General features: G+C 45.9%; 1 protein-coding gene across 3 annotated transcripts in view; it reads left to right on the top strand.

The window, feature by feature from the left end:
• The window catches only part of LOC139373607 (PHD finger protein 14-like), a 117,843-nt gene that overhangs the window by 23,756 nt on the left and 69,105 nt on the right, over nucleotides 1–24,982 (top strand). Inside the window, exons 13-20 of one of the 3 annotated variants that reach the window (XM_071114305.1) lie at nucleotides 4,685–4,780; nucleotides 8,169–8,275; nucleotides 10,000–10,131; nucleotides 12,605–12,767; nucleotides 13,278–13,340; nucleotides 18,253–18,315; nucleotides 18,500–18,624; nucleotides 20,866–21,001. In XM_071114305.1, the coding sequence (XP_070970406.1) occupies nucleotides 4,685–4,780; nucleotides 8,169–8,275; nucleotides 10,000–10,131; nucleotides 12,605–12,767; nucleotides 13,278–13,340; nucleotides 18,253–18,315; nucleotides 18,500–18,624; nucleotides 20,866–20,872 (756 nt within the window). In that variant the 3' untranslated portion in view covers nucleotides 20,873–21,001. Of the gene's footprint in view, nucleotides 1–4,684; nucleotides 4,781–8,168; nucleotides 8,276–9,999; nucleotides 10,132–12,604; nucleotides 12,768–13,277; nucleotides 13,341–18,252; nucleotides 18,316–18,499; nucleotides 18,625–20,865; nucleotides 21,002–24,982 lie in introns of those variants that run through there. The other 2 variants (XM_071114303.1, XM_071114304.1) reach the window with 2 other exon arrangements.

Below are 24,982 nucleotides of genomic sequence, written 5' to 3'. Positions count from 1 at the left end.
AGCGGAGTAAAAGTCAGAGGAGTTAATGTTGCGTTCAGTCTTTCTGCCACACGTATTAGGCGTTATTAATGGAGTGTGTGTTGCTAATTGCACCGCTCGACTTGCTTTTACATGGAGATGGAAAGAGAAAAACAGAGAAGGAGCGAGAAGCGGCCCTGGGAGAGATGGAGTAACACAGAGAGGGAAAGAGGGAGAAGTGGCCCTGGGAGAGATGGAGTAACACAGAGAGGGAAAGAGGGAGAAGTGGCCCTGAGAGAGATGGAGTAACACAGAGAGGGAAAGAGGGAGAAGTGGCCCTGAGAGAGATGGAGTAACACAGAGAGGGAGAAGTGGCCCTGGGAGAGATGGAGTAACACAGAGAGGGAAAGAGGGAGAAGTGGCCCTGGGAGAGATGGAGTAACACAGAGAGGGAAAGAGGGAGAAGTGGCCCTGAGAGAGATGGAGAAACACAGAGAGGGAGAAGTGGCCCTGAGAGAGATGGAGTAACACAGAGAGGGAGAAGTGGCCCTGAGAGAGATGGAGTAACACAGAGAGGGAAAGAGGGAGAAGTGGCCCTGGGAGAGATGGAGTAACACAGAGAGGGAAAGAGGGAGAAGTGGCCCTGAGAGAGATGGAGAAACACAGAGAGGGAGAAGTGGCCCTGAGAGAGATGGAGTAACACAGAGAGGGAGAAGTGGCCCTGAGAGAGATGGAGTAACACAGAGAGGGAAAGAGGGAGAAGTGGCCCTGGGAGAGATGGAGTAACACAGAGAGGGAAAGAGGGAGAAGTGGCCCTGGGAGAGATGGAGTAACACAGAGAGGGAGAAGTGGCCCTGAGAGAGATGGAGTAACACAGAGAGGGAGAAGTGGCCCTGAGAGAGATGGAGTAACACAGAGAGGGAGAAGTGGCCCTGAGAGAGATGGAGTAACACAGAGAGGGAGAAGTGGCCCTGAGAGAGATGGAGAAACACAGAGAGGGAAAGAGGGAGAAGTGGCCCTGAGAGAGATGGAGAAACACAGAGAGGGAAAGAGGGAGAAGTGGCCCTGGGAGAGATGGAGAAACACAGAGAGGGAAAGAGGGAGAAGTGGCCCTGGGAGAGATGGAGAAACACAGAGAGGGAGAAGTGGCCCTGGGAGAGATGGAGAAACACAGAGAGGGAGAAGCGGCCCTGGGAGAGATGGAGAAACACAGAGAGGGAGAAGTGGCCCTGAGAGAGATGGAGTAACACAGAGAGGGAGAAGTGGCCCTGAGAGAGATGGAGTAACACAGAGAGGGAGAAGTGGCCCTGAGAGAGATGGAGTAACACAGAGAGGGAGAAGTGGCCCTGAGAGAGATGGAGAAACACAGAGAGGGAAAGAGGGAGAAGTGGCCCTGAGAGAGATGGAGAAACACAGAGAGGGAAAGAGGGAGAAGTGGCCCTGGGAGAGATGGAGAAACACAGAGAGGGAAAGAGGGAGAAGTGGCCCTGGGAGAGATGGAGAAACACAGAGAGGGAGAAGTGGCCCTGGGAGAGATGGAGAAACACAGAGAGGGAGAAGCGGCCCTGGGAGAGATGGAGAAACACAGAGAGGGAGAAGTGGCCCTGAGAGAGATGGAGAAACACAGAGAGGGAAAGAGGGAGAAGTGGCCCTGGGAGAGATGGAGTAACACAGAGAGGGAGAAGTGGCCCTGGGAGAGATGGAGAAACACAGAGAGGGAAAGAGGGAGAAGTGGCCCTGGGAGAGATGGAGAAACAGAGAGAGGGAAAGAGGGAGAAGTGGCCCTGAGAGAGATGAAGAAACACAGAGAGGGAGAAGCGGCCCTGGGAGAGATGGAGAAACACAGAGAGGGAAAGAGGGAGAAGTGGCCCTGGGAGAGATGGAGTAACACAGAGAGGGAGAAGTGGCCCTGAGAGAGATGGAGAAACACAGAGAGGGAAAGAGGGAGAAGTGGCCCTGGGAGAGATGGAGAAACACAGAGAGGGAGAAGTGGCCCTGAGAGAGATGGAGAAACACAGAGAGGGAAAGAGGGAGAAGTGGCCCTGGGAGAGATTAAGAAACACAGAGAGGGAGAAGCGGCCCTGGGAGAGATGGAGAAACACAGAGAGGGAAAGAGGGAGAAGGATAATTAAGATTAGAAGTCTAGCTACTGATACAGCTATAAAGTCCCTGACAAGGGGGGGTGTTTGGAGAAGGATGTAGACTCAGTCATCTCTGGGAGATAATGTGAGGTGTTAGTGAATGTTTTCCTTTCACCTCCTCTGGCAGAGCTGATGAAGTAAAGTCCAGAGAGAGGTGGAGAAAGAGGGGGAGGAAGAGAGGGAAGGAGCCAGACAGAGTAATAGAGAAAGAGAGAGGGAGGAAGAGAGAGAAGGAGACAGAGTTACAGAAGTTGGTGAAAGAGAGGGGGAGGAAGAGAAAGGAGTTAGACAGAATTACAGAAAGATGGAGAGGAAGAGACAGAAGGAGACAGACAGACAGAGAATTACAGAGAGATGGAGGGAGAAGGAGACAGACAGATAATTACAGAGAGATGGAGGGAGAAGGAGACAGACAGACAATTACAGAGAGATGGAGAGGAAGAGACAGGAGGAGACAGACAGAGAATTACAGAGAGATGGGGGGGAGGAAGAGAGAGGAGGAGACAGACGGACAGACAGAGAGATGGAGAGGAAGAGACAGAAGGAGACAGACGGACAGACAGAGATATGGAGAGGGAGAGACAGACAGACAGAGAGATGGAGAGGAAGAGATAGGAGACAGACAGACAGAGAGATGGAGAGGAAGAGACAGAAGGAGACAGACGGACAGACAGAGAGATGGAGAGGAAGAGACAGAAGGAGACAGACGGACAGACAGAGATATGGAGAGGGAGAGACAGACAGACAGAGAGATGGAGAGGAAGAGATAGGAGACCGACAGACAGAGAGATGGAGAGGAAGAGACAGAAGGAGACGCACAGAGAGATGGAGAGGAAGAGACAGAAGGATACGGACAGAGAGATGGAGAGGAAGAGACAGAAGGAGACAGACAGAGAGATGGAGAGGAAGAGACAGAATGATACGGACAGAGAGATGGAGAGGAAGAGACAGAAGGAGACAGAGAATTACAGAGAGATGGAGAGGAAGAGACAGAAGGAGACAGACGGACAGAGAGATGGAGAGGAAGAGACAGAAGGATACGGACAGAGAGATGGAGAGGAAGAGACAGAAGGAGACAGACAGACAGAGAGATGGAGAGGAAGAGACAGAAGGAGACAGACAGACAGACCGAGAGATGGAGAGGAAGAGACAGAAGGAGACAGACAGACAGAAAGAGAGATGGAGAGGAAGAGACAGAAGGAGACAGACGGACAGAGAGATGGAGAGGAAGAGACAGAAGGAGACAGACAGACAGACAGAGAGATGGAGAGGAAGAGACAGAAGGAGACGGACATAGAGATGGAGAGGAAGAGACAGAAGAAGACGGACAGAGAGATGGAGAGGAAGAGACAGAAGGAGACAGACAGAGAGATGGAGAGGAAGAGACAGAAGGAGACGGACAGAGAGATGGAGAGGAAGAGACAGAAGGAGACAGACAGACAGATAGAGAGATGGAGAGGAAGAGACAGAAGGATACGGACAGAGAGATGGAGAGGAAGAGACAGAAGGAGACGGACAGAGAGATGGAGAGGAAGAGACAGAAGGAGACAGACAGACAGAGAATTACAGAGAGATGGAGAGGAAGAGACAGAAGGAGACGGACAGAGAGATGGAGAGGAAGAGACAGAAGAAGACGGACAGAGAGATGGAGAGGAAGAGACAGAAGGAGACAGACAGAGAGATGGAGAGGAAGAGACAGAAGGAGACGGACAGAGAGATGGAGAGGAAGAGACAGAAGGAGACAGACAGACAGAGAGAGATGGAGAGTAAGAGACAGAAGGATACGGACAGAGAGATGGAGAGGAAGAGACAGAAGGAGACAGACGGACAGAGAGATGGAGAGGAAGAGACAGAAGGAGACAGACGGACAGAGAGATGGAGAGGAAGAGACAGAAGGATACGGACAGAGAGATGGAGAGGAAGAGACAGAAGGAGACAGACAGACAGAGAATTACAGAGAGATGGAGAGGAAGAGACAGAAGGAGGGACAGAGAGATGGAGAGGAAGAGACAGAAGGATACGGACAGAGAGATGGAGAGGAAGAGACAGAAGGAGACAGACAGACAGACAGAGAGATGGAGAGGAAGAGACAGAAGGAGACAGACAGACAGATAGAGAGATGGAGTGGAAGAGACAGAAGGATACAGACAGAGAGATGGAGAGGAAGAGACAGAAGGAGACAGACAGATGAAGAGGAAGAGACAGAAGGAGACGGACAGAGAGATGGAGAGGAAGAGACAGAAGGAGACGGACAGAGAGATGGAGAGGAAGAGACAGAAGGAGACAGACAGAGAGATGGAGAGGAAGAGACAGAAGGAGACAGACAGACAGAGAATTACAGTACTTGAGATTCACACCCAGTTAATAATACTCTTCTCCTCTCATCTCTCTGAGGAGCTTCACGTCTTATCTATTGTCTGTCTTCAAATATAGACATGACAGGTGTTTTTACGTGTGTGTGTGTGTGTCCTTTGATGTTTCTCTTTGTATGAGTATGTAAGGGGGAGTACAAGGGTATGTGTGTGCATCTCTCTCACACTCACACATACACACAACATAACCTGTCTGTCTCTCCCTTTCTGTAGCTGTGTGAGTCTCTGGAGGACCTGCAGAATGTCAACGGTGTTCTGAGGAGTGAGGGCCAGGTCATATGGACCATGCTGGGAGGAATCCTAGGACAGGTCTGTTAATATCACACCACTTTCTCCTCCCCTCCTTCCCTCTTGCTCCTCTGTCCACTTTCTCATCCTCCTTTCCTCCTCATCCATTCTCCTCCTCCTATCTTTCTTTTTGAATGTTTATTAGTGAGTTTGCAACCCTCCCACTAAACCAAGCTCCAGCACCGGTCCTTCCTTGGTTGTTTCATCATGCCTACGCAGAACAGAAACGTTGGTTAGAAAGTCAGAGGACTAAACTGCAACCGGGCAGGTCTCCCTGCTACATGCCCAGGAGCTGGTGATGATGAGGGATTGAGAGGAATCTAGATTGGCCATAGCAACCCGCCGTAGCAACCCACAAAGTTACCGTGGGGTAATTCTGCAGCCCGTAATGGGCTCCTGTAAAAAACAACATCTTTCATTTACACTAAGTGATTGACCTGTCATTTGCCATAAAGGCAGACCAGACCTGGCTCTGCTTCACTCTAAATGAAGTTAGACACGGTCTGCTTGCTTTCTATCACGTTCCCACTTGCCATGGCAACCAAATCGCCAAGGTGCGTCGCCACGGGTGATGGGTCGTTTAATGAGTGCGAAATGCGGCTCTACAGAAATTGCTCTGTGAGACCTTTTTACTTTTTTAAGTAACAGAGCCTGTTTGGAAGTGCCATTAAACAATATTTTATTCAGACATTCTGTCCAAAGCAACAGCCAGTGAAACATTATTCACACTCAGGTAGTGTGTGGAATGACTGAATCCAAGATGATCGAAATTCAAACGGTGCCCAAGTCAACAATGTTATGTGATAACTGGAACTTAAACAAACAGATATAAACAGGGACAGAAGAGATGATTAACCAGACAGGCTCTGTACTGTGAGAGGGGAGACAGCAGGGTAATGTACTGACACTGAAGAGATGAATAACCAGACAGACTCTGTACTGTGAGAGAGCAGACAGCATGGTAATGTACTGACACTGAAGAGATGAATAACCAGACAGGCTCTGTACTGTGAGAGGGGAGACAGCAGGGTAATGTACTGACACTGAAGAGATGAATAACCAGACAGGCTCTGTACTGTGAGAGGGGAGACAGCAGGGTAATGTACTGACACTGAAGAGATGAATAACCAGACAGGCTCTGTACTGTGAGAGGGGAGACAGCAGGGTAATGTACTGACACTGAAGAGATGAATAACCAGACAGGCTCTGTGCTGTGAGAGGGGAGACAGCAGGGTAATGTACTGACACTGAAGAGATTAATAACCAGACAGGCTCTGTACTGTGAGAGAGGAGACAGCAGGGTAATGTACTGACACTGAAGAGATGAATAACCAGACAGGCTCTGTACTGTGAGAGAGCAGACAGCAGGGTAATGTACTGACACTGAAGAGATGAAGAGATGAATAACCAGACAGGCTCTGTACTGTGAGAGAGCAGACAGCAGGGTAATGTACTGACACTGAAGAGATGAAGAGATGAATAACCAGACAGGCTCTGTACTGTGAGAGAGCAGACAGCATGGTAATGTACTGACACTGAAGAGATGAATAACCAGACAGGCTCTGTGCTGTGAGAGGGGAGACAGCAGGGTAATGTACTGACACTGAAGAGATGAAGAGATTAATAACCAGACAGGCTCTGTACTGTGAGAGGGGAGACAGCATGGTAATGTACCGACACTGACGCAGTCTCAGACAGCCTCTTTCACATGACACTATGGAAACGACAAGGTTTGTGTGAGGTGTGTGTGTGTGTGTGTAAGGTGTCTGTGCGAGGTGTGTGTGTATCTGTGCGAGGTTTGCGTGTGTGTGAGGTGTGTGTTGTGCTGTGTTTAGGTGAGAATGAGAACTGAGGCGGAGAGGCCTGCAGAGAGCTGGTGTTCTGACAGGATGCTATAGATGTACACAGACACCCCTCTGGTTACACCCAGTCTCTCTAAGGTTAGGGGGTAGTCCTAGATAAGACAGTCATACAGTTGCCCGTAGACTGCATATGTAATCAGCCCTTTAGAAATCTACGTAAGCGGCTAACTGAATGCATGATGCTTGATTAAAAGTGTGGCTTGCGATAGGGGTGCGATGGGGGCTGTCTTCAGATAAATGGATGGGGCGATATAGCTAGGATGTGAAGAAAGACTGGAATGAAAGAACGACTGAACGAACGACGTGAATCTGCAACGACCTCCATACATCCCATAATTAGAAACGTAGAAAGGTTTAAGTGGCTACATCAGTCACGTCCCCGAGTTGCTTTGTCATCTATCTGATCCCTTTTAATTTCCTATTTCCCCTGCTTCCGCCCGTCCCATCCCTTACATTACCAGCCCCAGCCCTCATCCCAGACACTGACTCAGTGTTGTCGTTGTGGGGCACGCCTCAGGGAGAGGGAGGTACTCTCTAAAAGTGAAGACATTGTGCAACTTAAAACACCTCGGTCACAGCTTTTTAACCATTGAGATACTTCATTAACATTGCCAGGCAGTGTTCCGTTTGGCACGGAGGGAAAGCATCCCATTTGAAATGCTGTGCACGTGTGTGTCGCACACCGAGACTCTTCCTTGAAGCGTGCCAATCAGCTGACCCTTCCCAGGGTGCCGTTTGTGTGTGTGCTGTGTGTGTTTAGGCTGTGTTAGTGTGTGTGTGTGCTCGCCGCTCAGTCCCCCACTGCCTCAGAGCCTGTCTGACTCCCAGTATGAACCAGACAGATGGCCTGAGGCTGTGCTGGTTCTCACTCCCTGTCTCCAATTCTTATTTTAGCAGATACCTTCACACACATACACACACATCTCTTTGATATTAACTCTAACTGACAGGGGACTTCCCTCTATCAGTAGTGGAGGGATTTTTTACTCACTGAGCTATTGCACCAGGAGACTGTGGTCCACAATTAGTAGATAACACACTCCAGACAAACACACACACACCCTGGGGTCCTGTGGCCCTGGCCCCTCTCTCTTAGGTCCCCCTATAGGACAGGTCCCTGGGAGCCGTGGGCAGCGGCGTACTGAGCGTGCTCAGATTAGAACTGCCCAAGTGAGAAGCCTGTCTGTTTAGTGGCCCACCAGTTCCCCAGTAGCTCCCTAGCAGATCCGTTTTCTAATTAACCTGCGACAGACAGTAGCCACCATGCAGCCAACGAGATGCTGGGGAGAAATAGACCCACATCCGACATATGTCGTGCTGTCTGTCTGTCTACTGACCAACAATAGGTTCCCTCTCTCTCTCTCTCTCTCTCTCTCTCTCTCTCTCTCTCTCTCTCTCTCTCTCGCTCTCGCTCTCTCTCCCCCATCCCTCCGTCCCACTCCCTCCTCTCTGTGGACACCATTGACCTCTCTGTCCTTCACTGCTTCTCTCTGATGTCTCCACTACTCCTATGAGTTGATTGTGTGACGTGTCTCTCTCCGTGACAGAAACTCAACTCCCCGTCGGTCCTGAAAGCCCCTAAAGAGAGGAAGCCCAGCAAGAAGGAGGGAGGAGCTCCTGGGAAGTCCTCCAACCTACCAGCTGTCCTCTACAGGTAAACAAACAAACACACAAACATTCAAACAACAGGCATTACAAACAAGTAAAAGTCTCATATTGAGTGGCTGGGCAATCAGAGGTCCCAGTATTCAACCCTGGGGCACTCCAACACTCTACAACCATCACTATGAGCCATGTTTCTGTGAAGCAAAGAACGTACCCTCGCATTAACATCTGCTAACCATGTGTATGTGACAAATAACATTTGATTTGATTTGACTATTCCTAAGGAGTATGTATTATCATTCCTGTTTTCTTTATATGCTCTTTATATCTAGCTTCTCATCTGAGAACTATCCACTTAGTTGATTTTGATGTATTTCCTGTATGTACTGTACTAGACAGTTTGGACACAGATACTCACTCAAGGGTTTTATTTATTTTTACTATTTTCTACATTGTAGAATAATAGTGAAGACATAAACACATATGGAGTCATGTAGTAACCAAAAAAGTGTTAATCAAATAGAGATTTTACATTCTTCAAAGTAGCCACCCTTGATGACAGCTTTGCACACTCTTGGCATTCTCTCAAACAGCTTCATGAGGAATGCTTTTCCAACAGTCTTGAAGGAGTTCCCACATATGCTGAGCACTTGTTGGCTGCTTTTCCTTCACTCTGTGGCCCAACTTATCCCAAACCATCTCAATTGGGTTGAGGTCGGATGATTGTGGAGGCCTTCTTGGTCAAATAGCCCTTACACAGCCTGGAGGTGTGTTGGGTCATTGTCCTGTTGAAAAACAAATGATAGTCCCACTAAGCGAAAACCAGATGGGATGGCGTATCGCTGCAGAATGCTGTGGTAGCCATGCTGGTTAAGTGTGCCTTGAATTCTAAATAAATCTCAGGCAATGTCACCAGAAAAGCACCATCACACCTCGTCCTCCATACTGTACTTCACGATGGGAACCACACATGCGGAGATCATCCGTTCACCTACTCTACGTCTCAAAAAGACACGGCGGTTGGAACCAAAAATCTCAAATTTCGACTCATCAGACCAAAGGACAGATTTCCACTGGTCTACTGTCCATTGCTCGTGTTTCCTGCCCCAAGAAAGTATCTTCTTCTTATTGGTGTCCTTTAGTAGTGGTTTCTTTGCAGCAATTCAACCATGAAGGTCTTATTCATGCAGACTCTGAACAGTTGATGTTGAGATGTGTCTGTTACTTGAACTCTGTGAAGCATTTATTTGGGCTGCAATCTGAGGTGCAGTTAACTCTAATGAACTTATCCTCTGCAGCAGAGGTAACTCTGGGTCTTCCTTTCCTGTGGCGGTCCTCATGAGAGCCAGTTTCATCATAGAGCTTGATGGTTTTTGCGACTGCGCTTTCCAGATTGGCTTACATTCATGTCTTAAGGTAATGAAGGACTGTCGTTTCTCTTTGCTTATTTGAGCTGTTCTTCCCATAATATGGACTTGGTCTTTTACCAAATAGGGCTATCTTCTGTATACCACCCCTACCTTGTCACAACACAACTGATTGACACATTAAGAAGGAAAGAAATTCCACAAATTAACTTTTAACAAGGCACACCTGTTAATTGAAATGCATTCCAGGTGATTACCTCATGAAGCTGGTTGAGGGAATGCAAAGAGTGTGCAAAACTGTCATCAAGGCAAAGGATGGTTACTTTGAAGAATCTAAAATATAAAAAATATAAATATTTTTTAAACACTTTTGACTGGTACTGTATGTGTGTGTGTTCCTATTTAGCTGTGGGATCTGTAAGAAAAACCAGGACCAGCATCTCCTGCTCCTGTGTGACACCTGCAAGCTCTACTACCATCTGGGCTGTCTGGAGCCTCCGCTGACACGCATGCCCAAGAAGACCAAGAACAGCTACTGGTGAGGGAGAGAGAGAGAGACTGAGGGAGGTAGATGGGGAAGAAAGAGAGGGACTGGGGGAAGTGGATGGGGAAGAAAGAGAGTGGGAGGTAGATGGGGAAGAGAGAGAGAGAACATGTGAATGGGTGCTAGAGGACTCGGTGGTACAAGAGTTGCCAAAGTTGGATCAAGTGCTGTCCATAGCACAAACACACAACCCATCGCAATGACATTCTGCACTGTAAATCTGGTATGACATTGTTTTACCATTGTTGTATAAAAACATGTCATTTAAGCAATAAGGCATGAGAATCCGGGGATTATTGTGTGATAATTCCCGATTTAGGGCAGTTCTTAGGACCGAGGTGAAGCCAAGAGCTGTGAACAGCCCTTAGGAGGGAGTTATCACACACTAATCTCCCGGTTAGAGGGCCTTATTGCTTTTATAAAACACTTGTCAACATATTTATACAGATATTAATGAAATGTTTTCATTAAAAACATTATTTTAACGAATACATTTGTTTTTGCATTCTGAAGTTTCTACCGAAGCGGGCTGGTCGTTAGAGCTTCTCTCATGTTTGACCCAGTCATTAGTTCTAATCATTCTATTAATTTGACGTGGCTACGCTAAACAAATCATTGGCTTGTAGCTAGCTAGCAGAGATTCAATGATGATGACACAAGAACTTCAATAAATAATGATTTAAAAAATATCCAATAGTCCTACGTAGGCAACAACTATCATGGTTGGCGAGTCCCAACTAACCAAGCTAGTTGGTGATGTTAATAGTGACTTCGATGGAAGGACTGTCCGTGGATCTGGCGCTGGTTGGTGACAGCCAGTGCTTGCCTCTTCTTTGGCGGGGAATGGGACGCCCCACTCACGTCTTTGCCAGCTAAAATGGCACTCAAGCACTTTCTGTTCTCCATGTTCGAGGCTGCCAATAACTCTTGAGTGAGCTCTCACATCGATGGCCACTCACAGCCATTATTTCCCATGCCTCCAGGCATGCTAGCAGAGATTCAATGATGATGAGAGACAAGAACTTCAATATGTCAAATAGGCCGACACGGGCCGCTCTGCGTTGGTTAATGAATTAATGGAATTCTGTGTGTTTACGGTTTCCATGGTGAATTATTAGTTTTCCCAACTGTTGCAAACCAATTAGTAGCATGGGAAAATAATGTGGGAGGGAGATGAAGTTGATGAATTTCCTGCCTGGACTGCGGGACAGTGGATTGATGAGATTAACACGTCATGGTAACTCTCGTATATCAACCAATCAGGATCCAAACAACCCGTTTTATAATAACTTGTAGTAGGAGATGCATTAATGTCCACCATTTATTTATTTATATTTAGTGTGACATTTCAGCTTACTCAGTGGCAGTAGATTTATCAGATAGAGAATGCAGAGATGGTGGAAATGTCCCACTTCACACAGAGCTAGATGTCCTTATCTGGATAGATAGATAGAGGAGCTCTTTTGTGTATCTGTCTCAATAGTTTCAATAGTATTCCATCTCTGTCGCTTAGTGAGATACTTCCACAGTGAGTTATCTCCATAGAGCAGCTAGTCTAATCTTTTTACTTCCGAAGTGAAGGAGGATGGGGGATTGTAGTGTGTGTACATGCGTTTGCATATACGTGTGTGTGTGTGTGTGTGTGTGTGTGTGTGTGTGCGCGTGCGCACGTCTTAGACGTGTGTGTATTGTTTGTTTCTGTGGCACCTCAACCTGCACGTTCCTCGTGTCTGTGATTGGGAGTAATTCATTTAACCATGAAAAAGAGAGGGTGGTGGCGTTCTGCTCCAGCGGGCGGAAATTAGAAAGCATTTGGATGGATGAAATTGTGTGGAGCTGAGGCCAAGTCATAGCCTACCTTATTATCAGGATCTGCACGGCAGGAATCTCACAGAGGCAGAAAGGAAGGTGCAGACAGGGTTTCTCAGTCAGAATCAGAAACACATACAGGATCCACAAGTTCACTTTGTCTTCACTTATAATACTGATATGAACCTTTTAAGACTGTTATTAACTTTGTCTAACTTATAATACTGATAGAAACCCATGTCACAGTCTTACGCTTTGCCTGGGTCAGCAGAAACCCCTTTCCTCAAATCCAGTGTCGGACCTCGAGGCTCAGATTTCAGTGCTTTGGGAAACCTGTATTTTTCGAACAAATCATATTATTTTTTATAAATTTCAACACAGACATTACAGAACAAAGTCTTAGTGTCAGTGTTTTGTTTTTCTCCCCCAAATAATTAGCAGCATATAGGTCCTGTTGTTCAGACATGGATAGTAATCAGAGAGAAAGGCTTCCCAAACCTATTTTCCATGCATAAGATGTTCACAGATAGTAAAATCAATACACCTGCATAGGAGAGAACAGTTTCTGGGCCCTGAAACATCTATTTCTTACTCTCTCTCTCCCTTTCTTTTTATCTCTCCCTCCCTCCTATCTCTCTACCTCCCTCCATCTCCTCAGGCAATGTTCAGAGTGTGACCAGGCCAGTAGCGATGATGCCGACATTGCCATGGAGACCCTGCCCGACGGCACCAAAAGGTCTCGGAGACAGATTAAAGGACCAATCAAATTCATCCCTCAGGAGATGTCCCCAGAGCCCAAGAAACGAGATGTGAGGGGCACGGTGTGTAATAACACACACTTTAAAAATATATATATTATTATTTACAGTGCCTTCAGGAAGTATTCACACCCCTTCACTTTTTACACATTTTGTTGTTACAAAGTGTAATTAAAATAGATTTAATTGTCATTTTTTTGTCAACTATCGAGAGAAAATACTCTGTCAAATACTGTTTTATTTTTTATTAATGGAAAATAAAACACTAATATAGTTTGATTAGATTTGTATTCAACCCCCTGAGTCAATACGTGTTAGAATCATCTTTGGCAGCGATTACAGCTGTGAGTCTTTCTGGGTGTGTCTCTAAGAGCTGTGCAAACCTAGATGGTAGAATATTTTTTTTAATTCTTCAAGCTCTGTCAAGTTGGTTGTTGATTTATTGCTAGACATTTTCTAGTCTTGCCATAGATTTTCAAGCCAATTTAAGTCAAAACTGTAACTAAGCCACTAGGAAACATTCAATGTCGTCTTGGTAAGTAACTCCAGTGTATATTTGGCCTTGCGTTTTAGGTTATTGTCCTGCTGAATGGTGGATTTGTCTCCCAGTGTCTATTGGAAAGCAGACTGAACCAGGTATTCAATGTCTGCTTTTTTATTCGAGTTTCTTTTTTACCCATGTTCCTTGTGAGGCATGTAAAACCTCCCTGGTCTTTGTCATTGAATCTGTGCTTGAAATTCCCTGCTCGACAGAAGGACCTTACATTTGTATTTGCGTGGTACAGAGATGGGGTAGTCATTAAGTAATCATGTTAAACACTGTTATTGCCCACAAATACCCCATGCAACTTATTATGTGACTTGTTAAGCACATTTTTACTCCTGAAGTTCATTAGGCTTGTCATAACAAAGGGTTTGAATATTTATTTACTTAAGACATTTCAGCTTTACTTTTTTTTATGAATTTGTAAAAATTTATAAAAACATAATTCCACTTTGACATTATGGGGTGTTGTGTGTAGATTAGTGACACAAAATTGGGCTGTAACACAACAAAATGTGGACAAAGTCAAGGGGTGTGAATACTTTCTGAAGGCACTGTATTATTATAGAAAAATATTATTTTGTTTACACAAGCCCGTATAATTGCTAAAAGCATGCTAGTAGATACCCATAGACTTTCAGTCATTGTGCTAATGCTAGTTAGCATTTGTTTGTGAAATGACCTCTAACTTCCTTCATACTGGACACAGAGACATACACATTGTATCCAGAAGGTCATCTGACTCGGGAAGTAGATAAAAGGCATTCATCCTGGGTTTTAAATGCCTCCACTTTGCTAGTTTAGGGGTTGATTGGGTTGATATTTCTGGGGTAGCCATCTACTATATAATCCTGATTTGGAGAAACAGACAGTAATCTGTTAACCTATACCTGGGGTTAAATGTACTCCATCATAGGATGTGTATATCAGGCCAGATTAACAGAGCCCAACAGATATACCAGGCCAGACTAACAGAGCCAAACAGATAGATAGCCCAGGCCAGACTAACATAGCCAAACAGATAGATAGCCCAGGCCAGACTAACATAGCCAAACAGATAGATAGCCCAGGCCAGACTAACATAGCCAAACAGATAGATAGCCCAGGCCAGACTAACAGAGCCAAACAGATAGATAGCCCAGGCCAGACTAACAGAGCCAAACAGATAGATAGCCCAGGCCAGACTAACAGAGCCAAACAGATAGATAGCCCAGGCCAGACTAACAGAGCCAAACAGATAGATAGCCCAGGCCAGACTAACAGAGCCAAACAGATAGATAGCCCAGGCCAGACTAACCGAACCAAACTGATAGATAGCCCAGGCCAGACTAACAGAGCCAAACAGATAGATAGCCCAGGCCAGACTAACAGAGCCAAACAGATAGATAGCCCAGGCCAGACTAACAGAGCCAAACAGATAGATAGCCCAGGCCAGACTAACAGAGCCAAACAGATAGATAGCCCAGGCCAGACTAACAGAGCCAAACAGATAGATAGCCCAGGCCAGACTAACCGAACCAAACCGATAGATAGCCTAGGCCAGACTAACAGAGCCAAACAGATAGATAGCCCAGGCCAGACTAACAGAGCCAAACAGATAGCCCAGGCCAGACTAACAGAGCCAAACAGATAGCCCAGGCCAGACTAACAGAGCCAAACAGATAGATAGCCCAGGTCAGACTAACAGAGCCCAACAGATAGATAGGCCAGGCCAGACTAACAGATAGATATACCAGTTCAGACCAACAGACCAACAGATAGCCCAGGCCAGACTAATAGAGCCCAACAGATAGCCCAGGCCAGACTAATAGAGCCCAACAGATATAGATCATAACAGGCCAGACTCACGGGCTACTGGCTGGCCATTCAGCACACATAGGTAACGCTGCTGTACTAAACAGGATTGCTAGTGGACATGCCAGTAAACTAGAGCTGGTGGATCCAAAAACACACTTCCTCTGGTGTTCATCCCCAAACACCCCGCTGGCTCATTGTTTCAGGTCCGCCATCAGATTGAAACTGATCCAAATGGACGGAACTATTTCCAATCTACAATCATGTAAGAGGAAGTTGGAATATTAAAAAAGGGGGGAATCAAACATCTCCTTGTTGTTCCTGATACGAGCGAACGAATGATGGAGCCGGGTTGTATGTTTTTTTTTAAAGGAGGAAGAAAAATCAACAACATATTTAAACAGATTGTGAAAACAATTCCATCTGTTGCCTTTGGCTCCTCTGCCACCACTTGGCAGATGGAGCGCGTATCATTAGAAATGCTAACTGCTAAATGCTAGAACCACAGCTACTTGGCTCCTTCACTTCAGCCCTCCCTCCTTCCACTAGCTCCCTCCCTCTCTTCCTTCCTCGCTCCCTTCTAAGCCACTTCTGCCTTCTTGCGACGGGTGAGCGGGTGGCACCACCTTACAAAGGGCCCAGAGTATGAGTTTATTTAACTGTTTGGTTTCTATAGTGGTTGACTCCATTAAGGTAATCTATGATTGGCCAGGGAAAGATCAACACATCCAATGCGGAGTTCAGTGCAATGCAGACTAAGGTTAAAAATAAATAAGATATAAGGTAAAGTGTGCAAACACACACACACAGCATACCTAATCAAGGTCTCTGTTCAGGTGAGGAAATTAAAACTGGGGGCAGTTTGTACGACTGAGCTAAATCAATCTTTTAATTAAGTACATCATTGCATCTTTAACAGCCATGAATCATGTCACAGCACCATGCAGGATTAGAGAAGTTAACGGAGCAGAGGACCCAGCAGTAACTAGATGTAGTAACTTCATTCTCATCATCATTTTCACTAGACTAATGGCATATGTTCATACAGGATGTTCCTGTGTAATCATGGAGGGGTGTTGCAGCAGGGCCATGTTTAATCACCACCCCATTACACACACTGTCACACAGAAGATTCTAGAAGAAGACGCAATGACAACCAAGCCTCCTTGAAAATGCAGGATGGTTTTGGTCTGCAATTATTCTTTTTCGAGATAATAATTAGATATCTTGGCAGTAGATTCTACTAGAAGAAGCAAATGCCAAGCTTCCTTGAAAATTTGTTACAGTTTGGGTCCGGGAACTGATGGTTCTGAGATGTAATCATTCAATGAGTGTTGAAAGTAGTGATGCGTTATGGAGTATAGCTGTCAGGCGGTGTGTAGGATGTCTAACAGATATCCTCCACACTCTGTGACCTTGAGGGCACATGTTGAGTTAGAAGAGGGCACTACCCTGCAGTAGGCAGTGTACTCAGTCAGAAGGTCCTGAACATGGGCCAGAGGAGGCTGAGCTGCACCACAGAGTGGCAGTGGGCCATCTTACCCCTGTGGCCCCGCACACACATACACACACTCCAACACTCGTCCCCATGCAGGGGCCAGCGGGAGGTCGATTAGCCAGCCCTGATAAATTGAAACAGGGCTTTAGAGCGGTGCCAGCGCTAGGGTGCCCTGGTAAAAGCATTAAAAATGCAAAGCAGGGCCCTTTCAGCAGCTGCCCTCGCATTTGAAGATAAATGCAGCATTGAAGCTCCTCGACTGGAGCGGACGCGGCGAGAGGAAATCAGAAAAAGCTGGCTTAATCCCTGAGTACTTCCAGCAGCAGGGTCCTCAGGCCAGCGTACTTCTGGGCACTCTGCTTTAGACGCGCTAACAGAAAAACTCATTAACCCAGACTCACCGCCACAGCACTCTACACCACCTCCCTCTACACCACCTTCCTCTCTCCATCCTCCCTTCACCACCTCCTCCCACTCCCCTCTATCCCTCCTGCCTTTCTCCATCCCTCTCTGACAGAACATACAGAGAGCGAAAACCTCCAGAAGGAGTAGAAGACGTCTGTGGTTGTTTGTTATTTATTTTTTATATACTTTTTTTTGTATTAAGGAATAGCAGGGTGTTTTGGGGTGTTATCTAAGATGGCGACAGCCAGCCAGCCAACCAGACAGACGCTGGGCTATTCTCTGACTCTTGCCAGGCAGTGAGTGGCCACAGAGAATGAGTGTTCCTCAGGCTTTCTCCTTCCAGGTGTGGAGGGGGTTGGTTATTGACAGTCTAAAAACAAAAGACTGGGGGGAAATAAAATGGAAGAGGACTGGAGAGTGTTTTTCTCACCTCTTCTCTGATGAATATCTGTTGTGTTTTTTCGGGGAGCTGAGACTGGGAGGGAGAATAGGGAGGCGGGGGGGAAGCAGGGATGGGGGGGTATATCGGAGGAGGATCAGGGTATGGTGGCTGTAGATAAGTGGGTTCCATGAAGAGGTGGAGGGAGAAAGGGAGTGAGGGAGGGAGCAGCCATATCGCCACAGCTCTTTCTCTCCCTTCTATCGCTCTGTCTATCCCACCCCTCTCTTTCTCACTCTCTCTGGTGCAGTTGAATAGAACCTAGTCCACAGACAGCACTGTGTGGCTCTCTTGTCTTGTATGTCCAGAGGTAAAACAAAACACCAGCCTCACTGGGCAGTAGAGGATTAAATACAGGACAAACAAAACATGTATTTGGAAACAGTTTATGCTTTCTGTTGTATTGTAGCAAAAGGCAGAGACCACAGTGGGTTTTCTTTGTTTGACAATCTGATTAATCAGCTGAGGGAGCTGACGGCGTCATAAACAAACTTCCACTGGCTCCAGAATCTTTTCGAGAACAGGAGAGCTACAAATAAAGTTAGATTTTTCTGATGCTGCTAATAGCTTGTGGAGCATATCTCTAATTAAGTCAAATTATTATTTTGACAGATTCTCACAGACAAAATACCAAAAACTAAAGATTTGCCTGACCACTCAACAACTCAAAGTAGAGAAATATTGTGACCTTGTTGTGACCTTGTGCCTTGCATGGCTAGCTGATAACCTTTCACAAGGATCATGAGACTGACCAGAGCTCAGGTCAATTATCTCTCATCAATTCACACAGATCAATCAATTAGCACAAAAATCTAGCTTCGTTAAAAGGGTCCGAAATGAACCTAACATGCTGTTCTGTATTCCACAGAGAACCAGAGGGCAGAAGAGGAAAAGGGTGTCCGTCTGTGAAGAAGAAAAGTTTGAGGTGCAGGTATGTAATTGGTCTAAATGTGTTACTAAACATACTCAGAACTAATACATACACATCCCCTGTGTTACTTACGGGACTACTCTATTCACTCTATTAGCCTGCATAGTACTCTTTCTTCCCAGCCATTACCACACACACACACACACGACAGTGTCGGGTCTAATCAGCCTGTGTGTTTCCATAGGAACCGGCTCTACGGGAGCGGCATCAGCGCCAGTCTGCGATGCAGAAGAAGACACCTAAAGCAGACGACACCAGGACCGACTGTACATCCTGCAAAGGACCTGGGGACAACGAGAACCTCGTCAGGTGGGCCACTGCGTGTGTTTGTGTGTACCAGTCAAACGTTTGGACACACCTACTCATTCAAGGTTTTTTCTTTATTTTTACTATTTTCTACATTGTGTAATAGTGAAGACATCAAAACTATGAAATAACACATATGGAATCATGTAGTAACCAAAAAAAGTGTTAAATAAATCAAAATATATTTAATTTCTGAGATTTTCAAAGTAGCCACCCTTTGCCTTGATGACAGCTTTGCACACTCTTGGCGTTCTCTCAACCAGTTTCATGAGGTAGTCACATGGAATGCATTTCAATTAACAGGTGTGCCTTGTTAAAAGTTCACTTGTGGAATGTCTTTCCTTCTTAATGCGTTTGAGTCAATCAGTTGTGTTGTGACAAGGTAGGTGTGGTATACAGAAGATAGCCCTATTTGGTAAAAGACCAAGTCCATATTATGGGAAGAACAGCTCAAATAAGCAAAGAGAAACGACAGTCCATCATCATGAAGGTCAGTCAATACGTAACATTTCAAGAAAGTTTCTTCAAGTGCAGTCGCAAAAACCATCTCAAGTACTATGATGAAACTGGCTCTCATGAGGACCACCACAGGAAAGGAAGACCCAGAGTTACCTCTGCTGCAGAAGATAAGTTCATTAGAGTTAACTGCACCTCAGATTGCAGCCCAAATAAATGCTTCACAGAGTTCAAGTAACAGACACATCTCAACATCAACTGTTCAGAGGAGACTGTGTGAATCAGGCCTTCATGGTTGAATTGCTACAAAGAAACCACTACCGAAGGACACCAATAAGAAGAGGAGACTTATTTGGGACAAGAAACATGAGCAAAGAACAGTAGACCAGTGGAAATCTGTCCTTTGGTCTGATGAGGCTGTGTCTTTGTGAGATGTAGAGTAGGTGAATGTGTGGTTGTGTGGTTCCCACTGTGTGGTTCCCACTGTGAAGCATGGAGGATGAGGTGTGACTGTGTGGGGGTGCTTTGCTGGTGACACTGTCTAGGATTTATTTAGAATCCAAGGCACACTTAACCATCATGGCTACCACAGCATTCTGCAGCGATAAGCCATCCCATCTGGTTTGTGGGACTATCATTTGTTTTTCATCAGGACAGTGACCCAAAACACACCTCCAGGCTCTGTAAGGGCTATTTGACCATGAAGGAGAGTAATGGAGTCATGCATCAGATGACCTGGCTTCCTCAATCACCCGACCTCAACCCAAATGAGATGGTTTGGGATGAATTGGACCGCAGAGTGAAAAAGCAGCCAACAAGTGCTCAGCATATGTGGGAACTCCTTCAAGACTGTTGGAAAATATTCCTCATGAAGCTGGTTGAGAGAATGCCAAGAGTGTGGAAAGCTGTCATCAAGGTGGCTACTTTGAAGAATCTAAAATATATTTGGATTTGTTTAACACTTTTTTTGTTACTACATGATTCCCTAGTGTTGATGTCTGGACTTTTATTCTACAATGTAGAAAATAGTAAAAATAAAGAAAAACTCTTGAATGAGTAGGTGTGTCAACTTTTGACTGGTACTGTATGTGAAAAGGGTGGTGTGTGGGATAATGTGGGTGTCGCCATGGAATGGGAGGTTGGAAGGGTGTGTGTGTGTGCGTGTGTGTGTGGAACCATATCCTCCTGATGATTTTATGTTCAGTCTTCATTAGTAGGCCTTGGTTGCCTTGCGTAGGCAGAAGGCCACGTGCAGGGGGGCTGGTGAGGGGGGCTGAGGCCAGCAGCTCTGTAGAACACCTGTATTGAACAACCACCTACATTTACACACTTCATCAAGATGTAGTGAACAGTCTGATCTGCCCTGATCTCCTATGAGATTCAGCGGTCTCCCGCTGCTTCAACAGGACCATAACTCTACTAGATCCCTCAGTAGTGTGTGAATTACAGCAGTCAGCATTTACACACTGTAGACTGACTGATTCATCAGAGTGTATTTATTTATGAGGTAGACCACCCTTAATTGCGTTATATTTGGCTTACAAACTGGCACTGTCATTAGCTCATTTCAACAGAAACTGTATGCTTTATTCACTTAATAATTTGTTAGAATTTACTTAATTTATCCACTTAACGTAGGGTTCTTTATGTGAGCTGTATTTGGTATTATTAGTGTATGTAAGGTTGAGCTAATAATGTGTGGTTCTGTCAGTGTTTTATAGGTTAAGGAGGTCGGGGGCTGTGAGGTGTGCTGCCTGCCCTGACTCTTTCTATCTTTGCATTGCACAGGTTGTGAGAGCCGGGGCAGACACCTCTCCTCACCTCCCCACACCTTGACACAGCTGGACAGATGAGAGAGAGAAGCAGACCTTTGGCTTAGAGGCAGAGAGGGACTTAATTACGTGGAAGAATGACAGCGGCGGTGTGGGATCAGATGGCCATCTTTGACCTTCCAACCACGGTCTTCTTCGTGACCCAAATTGGACCTTCTACTGGCCGTCCAATTAAAATTGAGGGAGAGAGGCAGAAATGGAAATGAACTTTGATGAATTCTAAAATACTTGTTGAAATTAGCAAATTAAGTTTTGGAAGGTTCAGTATTACTGAACTGGTCATTCTTGGAAGAAACAACAGGCCCTTTATGATCGTCACTGCCAACTCTAAGAGTCCATCTCTAAGGACTAAGGTCTATCTAGAGTAAGGAGTGATTCTGAAACTGAACAATATTACTAGTAGCATCTCATTGGTTACCTGTCTGTCTGCTCCTCTCTATTCCTCTAACAATGGTGCTTCTTCTCTTCCCCTTTTTTGTCTCCCTTGTTCCCTTTTCTGTTTCTCTACCCCTGTCTCTTCACTCTCTCCTCAGCCCCCTTCCCTCTCTCATCCATTCTATGTTGGCACTTCACTCCTTTGACCTCCCTAAGCATCTTATCACCACATCCAATCAGTTGTATTGACTCGAGTCATTTGTGGTCCAATCACATAGTGTTTTCCTCAGTAAAGGCCTTTAATTGGAGATGCACTTGAACTTAAGCTGTCATCATCTTCTTCTAGTGTTGTGTTGTCGTCAAGTAGAACTTTCTAGAGTAGAGGAAAAGTAGTGATTTTTAGTAGAATGATTTTCCTTTCTGGTGTTTGAGAAGTACTGTAAGTAGCTGCTTAGATAAGGTTTAACATATTGAAAATAGCAACATTCGTAGTAATGGTTATTGTAACTTCTAATGTGAATGTGTGTGTACAGTAGGTTTTTAGTATCCCTTCCTTCCTCTCTTTAATATTTTTAAAGTGACAGTTTAACTCTGAGTTCTATTGGAAGTGTGTGTGTGCACGCGCCTCCCCAGTGCCCCATAGTGAGTGCTGTCAACTGAGCAGCTGCCATGTGGTCTGTCTGTCAGGGTCCTTGACAGAAGTGTCACAGTTTGCCCTCACATGTCACTCCTCCGCTCATCTCCCCCATCCCAGGACCCTCTATGTCACTACTCCTCTCTTCTGCCCATCTGTCTGGGGACCCTATATCCATGGCTCTGGGAGCTGCCAAACCTCACATAATGCTTAGGTCCACTGGAAAATCTGCTGAGGAAATAAATATGGTGGTTTGGTAGTTTTCCTGTGAAGATTAGAGATGCCTGTACAGGATGACCTGGTCACTCACCACGTCATGTCACCCCCACGAGCCCTCCTCATCCCTAATCCTTCTCATCCTCTTCCGTCTCCTCCTCAACAAAAATTAGAGGACAGCCTCTAGCTAACCCTACTACAGCTAACCAGCTAACCCTACTACAGATAACCCTACTCCAGCTAACCCTAATGCAACTAACCCTACTGCAGTTAACCCTACTTTCAGCTAATTATATTCCAGTTAACCCTACTAAAGCCAACCCTACTACAGCCAACCCTACTCCAACTAACCCTACCCTACTACAGCTAACCAGCTAACCTTACTCCAGCTAACCCTATTCCAGTTAACCCTACTAAAGCAAACCCTACTACAGCTAACCCTACTCCAACTAACCAACCCTACCCTGCTACAGCTAACCCTACTAAAGCAAACCCTACTACAGCTAACCCTACTCCAACTAACCCTACCCTACTACAGCTAACCAGCTACCCCTACTCCAGCTAACTAGATACTCCAGCTAATCCTACCCTACTACAGCTAACCCTACCTTACTCCAGCTAACCAGCTACCCCTACTCCAGCTAACCAGCTACCCTACTCCAGCTAACCCTACCCTACTCCAGCTAACCCTACCCTACTCCAGCTAACCCTACCCTACTCCAGCTAACCCTACCCTACTACAGCTAACCCTACCCTACTACAGCTAACCAGCTAACCCTACTCCAGCTAACCTTACCCTACTACAGCTAACCCTACCCTACTACAGCTAACCAGCTAACCCTACTCCAGCTAACCTTACCCTACTACAGCTAACCCTACCCTACTACAGCTAACCCTACCCTACTACAGCTGACCCTACCCTACTACAGCTAACCCTACCCTACTACAGCTAACCCTACCCTACTACAGCTGACCCTACCCTACTACAGCTAACCCTACCCTACTACAGCTAACCCTACCCTACTACAGCTAACCCTACCCTACTCCAGATAACCCTACCCTACTACAGCTAACCTTACCCTACTACAGCTAACCCTACCCTACTACAGCTAACCAGCTAACCCTACTCCAGCTAACCCTACCCTACTACAGCTAACCAGCTAACCCTACCTCTACTAACCTTAGCTCTGGCTCTGCATATATATAACCATCAGACCAAGGGTTAGGCTATGGCCAACTGTGTATCTGACTGTAGCCTACAGTAAATGTACTTTTAACATGGCAATACGTGGTGTGTTCCATCTGTTTAGAGTGTGTGAATGAACACCTGGTAGCTGTGTTGTGTGATCGGTGTGTACAGTATTTATTGATTGATTGAAGTCCATGCTTTTTTGTGTCTTTTATTTGTGCATTCATTCTTGATTTTATATCGCAATACGCCTTTTGTTATTACTGTATTGTGAAGAAATTGAGTTAAGCTCACTTTTGTGTAGGAACCTTAAAGGACTCCTTGCTAGACACATTAATTGTTTACATATTTGTTTACAATACATGCCTTTATGCTACTATTTGTTTACACACATGCCTATATGTGATTAGTATTATATGTTTATTTCTATATGTAATTATTTCTAACATGTTGTGGTATTACCACATTTGGTAGAAGTTCATTCAGTAACTGTGATATACTGTATGGAGTAAGAATGTTGCTGCTCTCATGATATGTGTGAATGTGAAGTATCCCGAACTCCCAGCCCCTGTGGCCCTCAGCATTACAGCGGAGCTTTAATAAACTCTTGACTTTTTCACCTTATTGCCATAGTGATAAATGAGAGTTAGACAGCTAATTAATTGTTGTAAAGGTGTGTCGGCGGCCATGTCGATGGCGGGCAGCGGTCCGTTTGTGCGTCAACGCCCTCTGCCATCTCTGATTTATCACGGGGGAAGTGCCCCCTCGTCGGCTGCTGACCGTTAACAGGCCAGTAGAGTTGGTGAGAAGAGGAGAGTGGGCGGTGGTCTTTCTCTCCCTCTCTTTCTTTCTCTCCTTCTCTTCGAGACAAAGTTGATCTGTTTATTTCAGCTAAGCCCCGATTCTGTGGCCTCTCCTGTTCCTGCACCAATTCACTGCTCTCTCTTCTCTCTTTCTCCCTCACACACAGTGCCAGATAGAGAGGGAGAATAGAGGCTTTTGTGTACACTCTGGTTAACAAAAGCCTCCAATGTGTCTGGCACTAGACGGATAGGCAGCAGCAACAGAAAATAGTCAGAGAGACACTCTCCATGCTGGGCCCAGACCTGGATTCAATAGAGATGGGTTTAATTGAGCTTGCCTGGCTTATTGGACCAATAGAATAGTTCCAAAAGTGCAAACCCTGCCCATCTGGCACTCTAGGAAGGCTACAGCAAACGCTGAAGTATTTCAAACATTTCCAATGGTATTTGAATCCAGGACTGGAGGGGAAGTACCCTGTGTTGGGCCCAGTAGAAAGACAGACAGACAGGCAGCTGTCTCACATCGAGGTTGAGACTCAGAGAGATGGAATCAGCACAGCGTGGAGAACTGTAAGTGCCCCAATCCCTCATTGCTGCAGCCTTCTCTCAGCCCAGGGTCCACAGAGACACAAGGAGAGCAGGCCTTGGCAGAGGGATTGAGTGAGGAAGGGTTGCTACAGCTGTGTTCCGACCATGGGGATGAGTGAATTTGAGACAGGCACTGGGTGATGGAGGGAGAGAGGGGAAGGATGGAGAGAAAGGAGGGAGGTTCTGGAAGAGCAGTAACCTTTGGGATGATGAGTGTGTTTCCCATTACCGTCCTGACACAGGATCCACTGAGATGATTTAATGGTGG

This window comes from Oncorhynchus clarkii, chromosome 18 (genome assembly GCF_045791955.1).
Source record: "Oncorhynchus clarkii lewisi isolate Uvic-CL-2024 chromosome 18, UVic_Ocla_1.0, whole genome shotgun sequence".
Classification (NCBI taxonomy): domain Eukaryota; kingdom Metazoa; phylum Chordata; class Actinopteri; order Salmoniformes; family Salmonidae; genus Oncorhynchus; species Oncorhynchus clarkii.
Note: the sequence above shows the minus strand (reverse complement) of the source record. Positions and strands in the feature narration are given on the sequence as shown.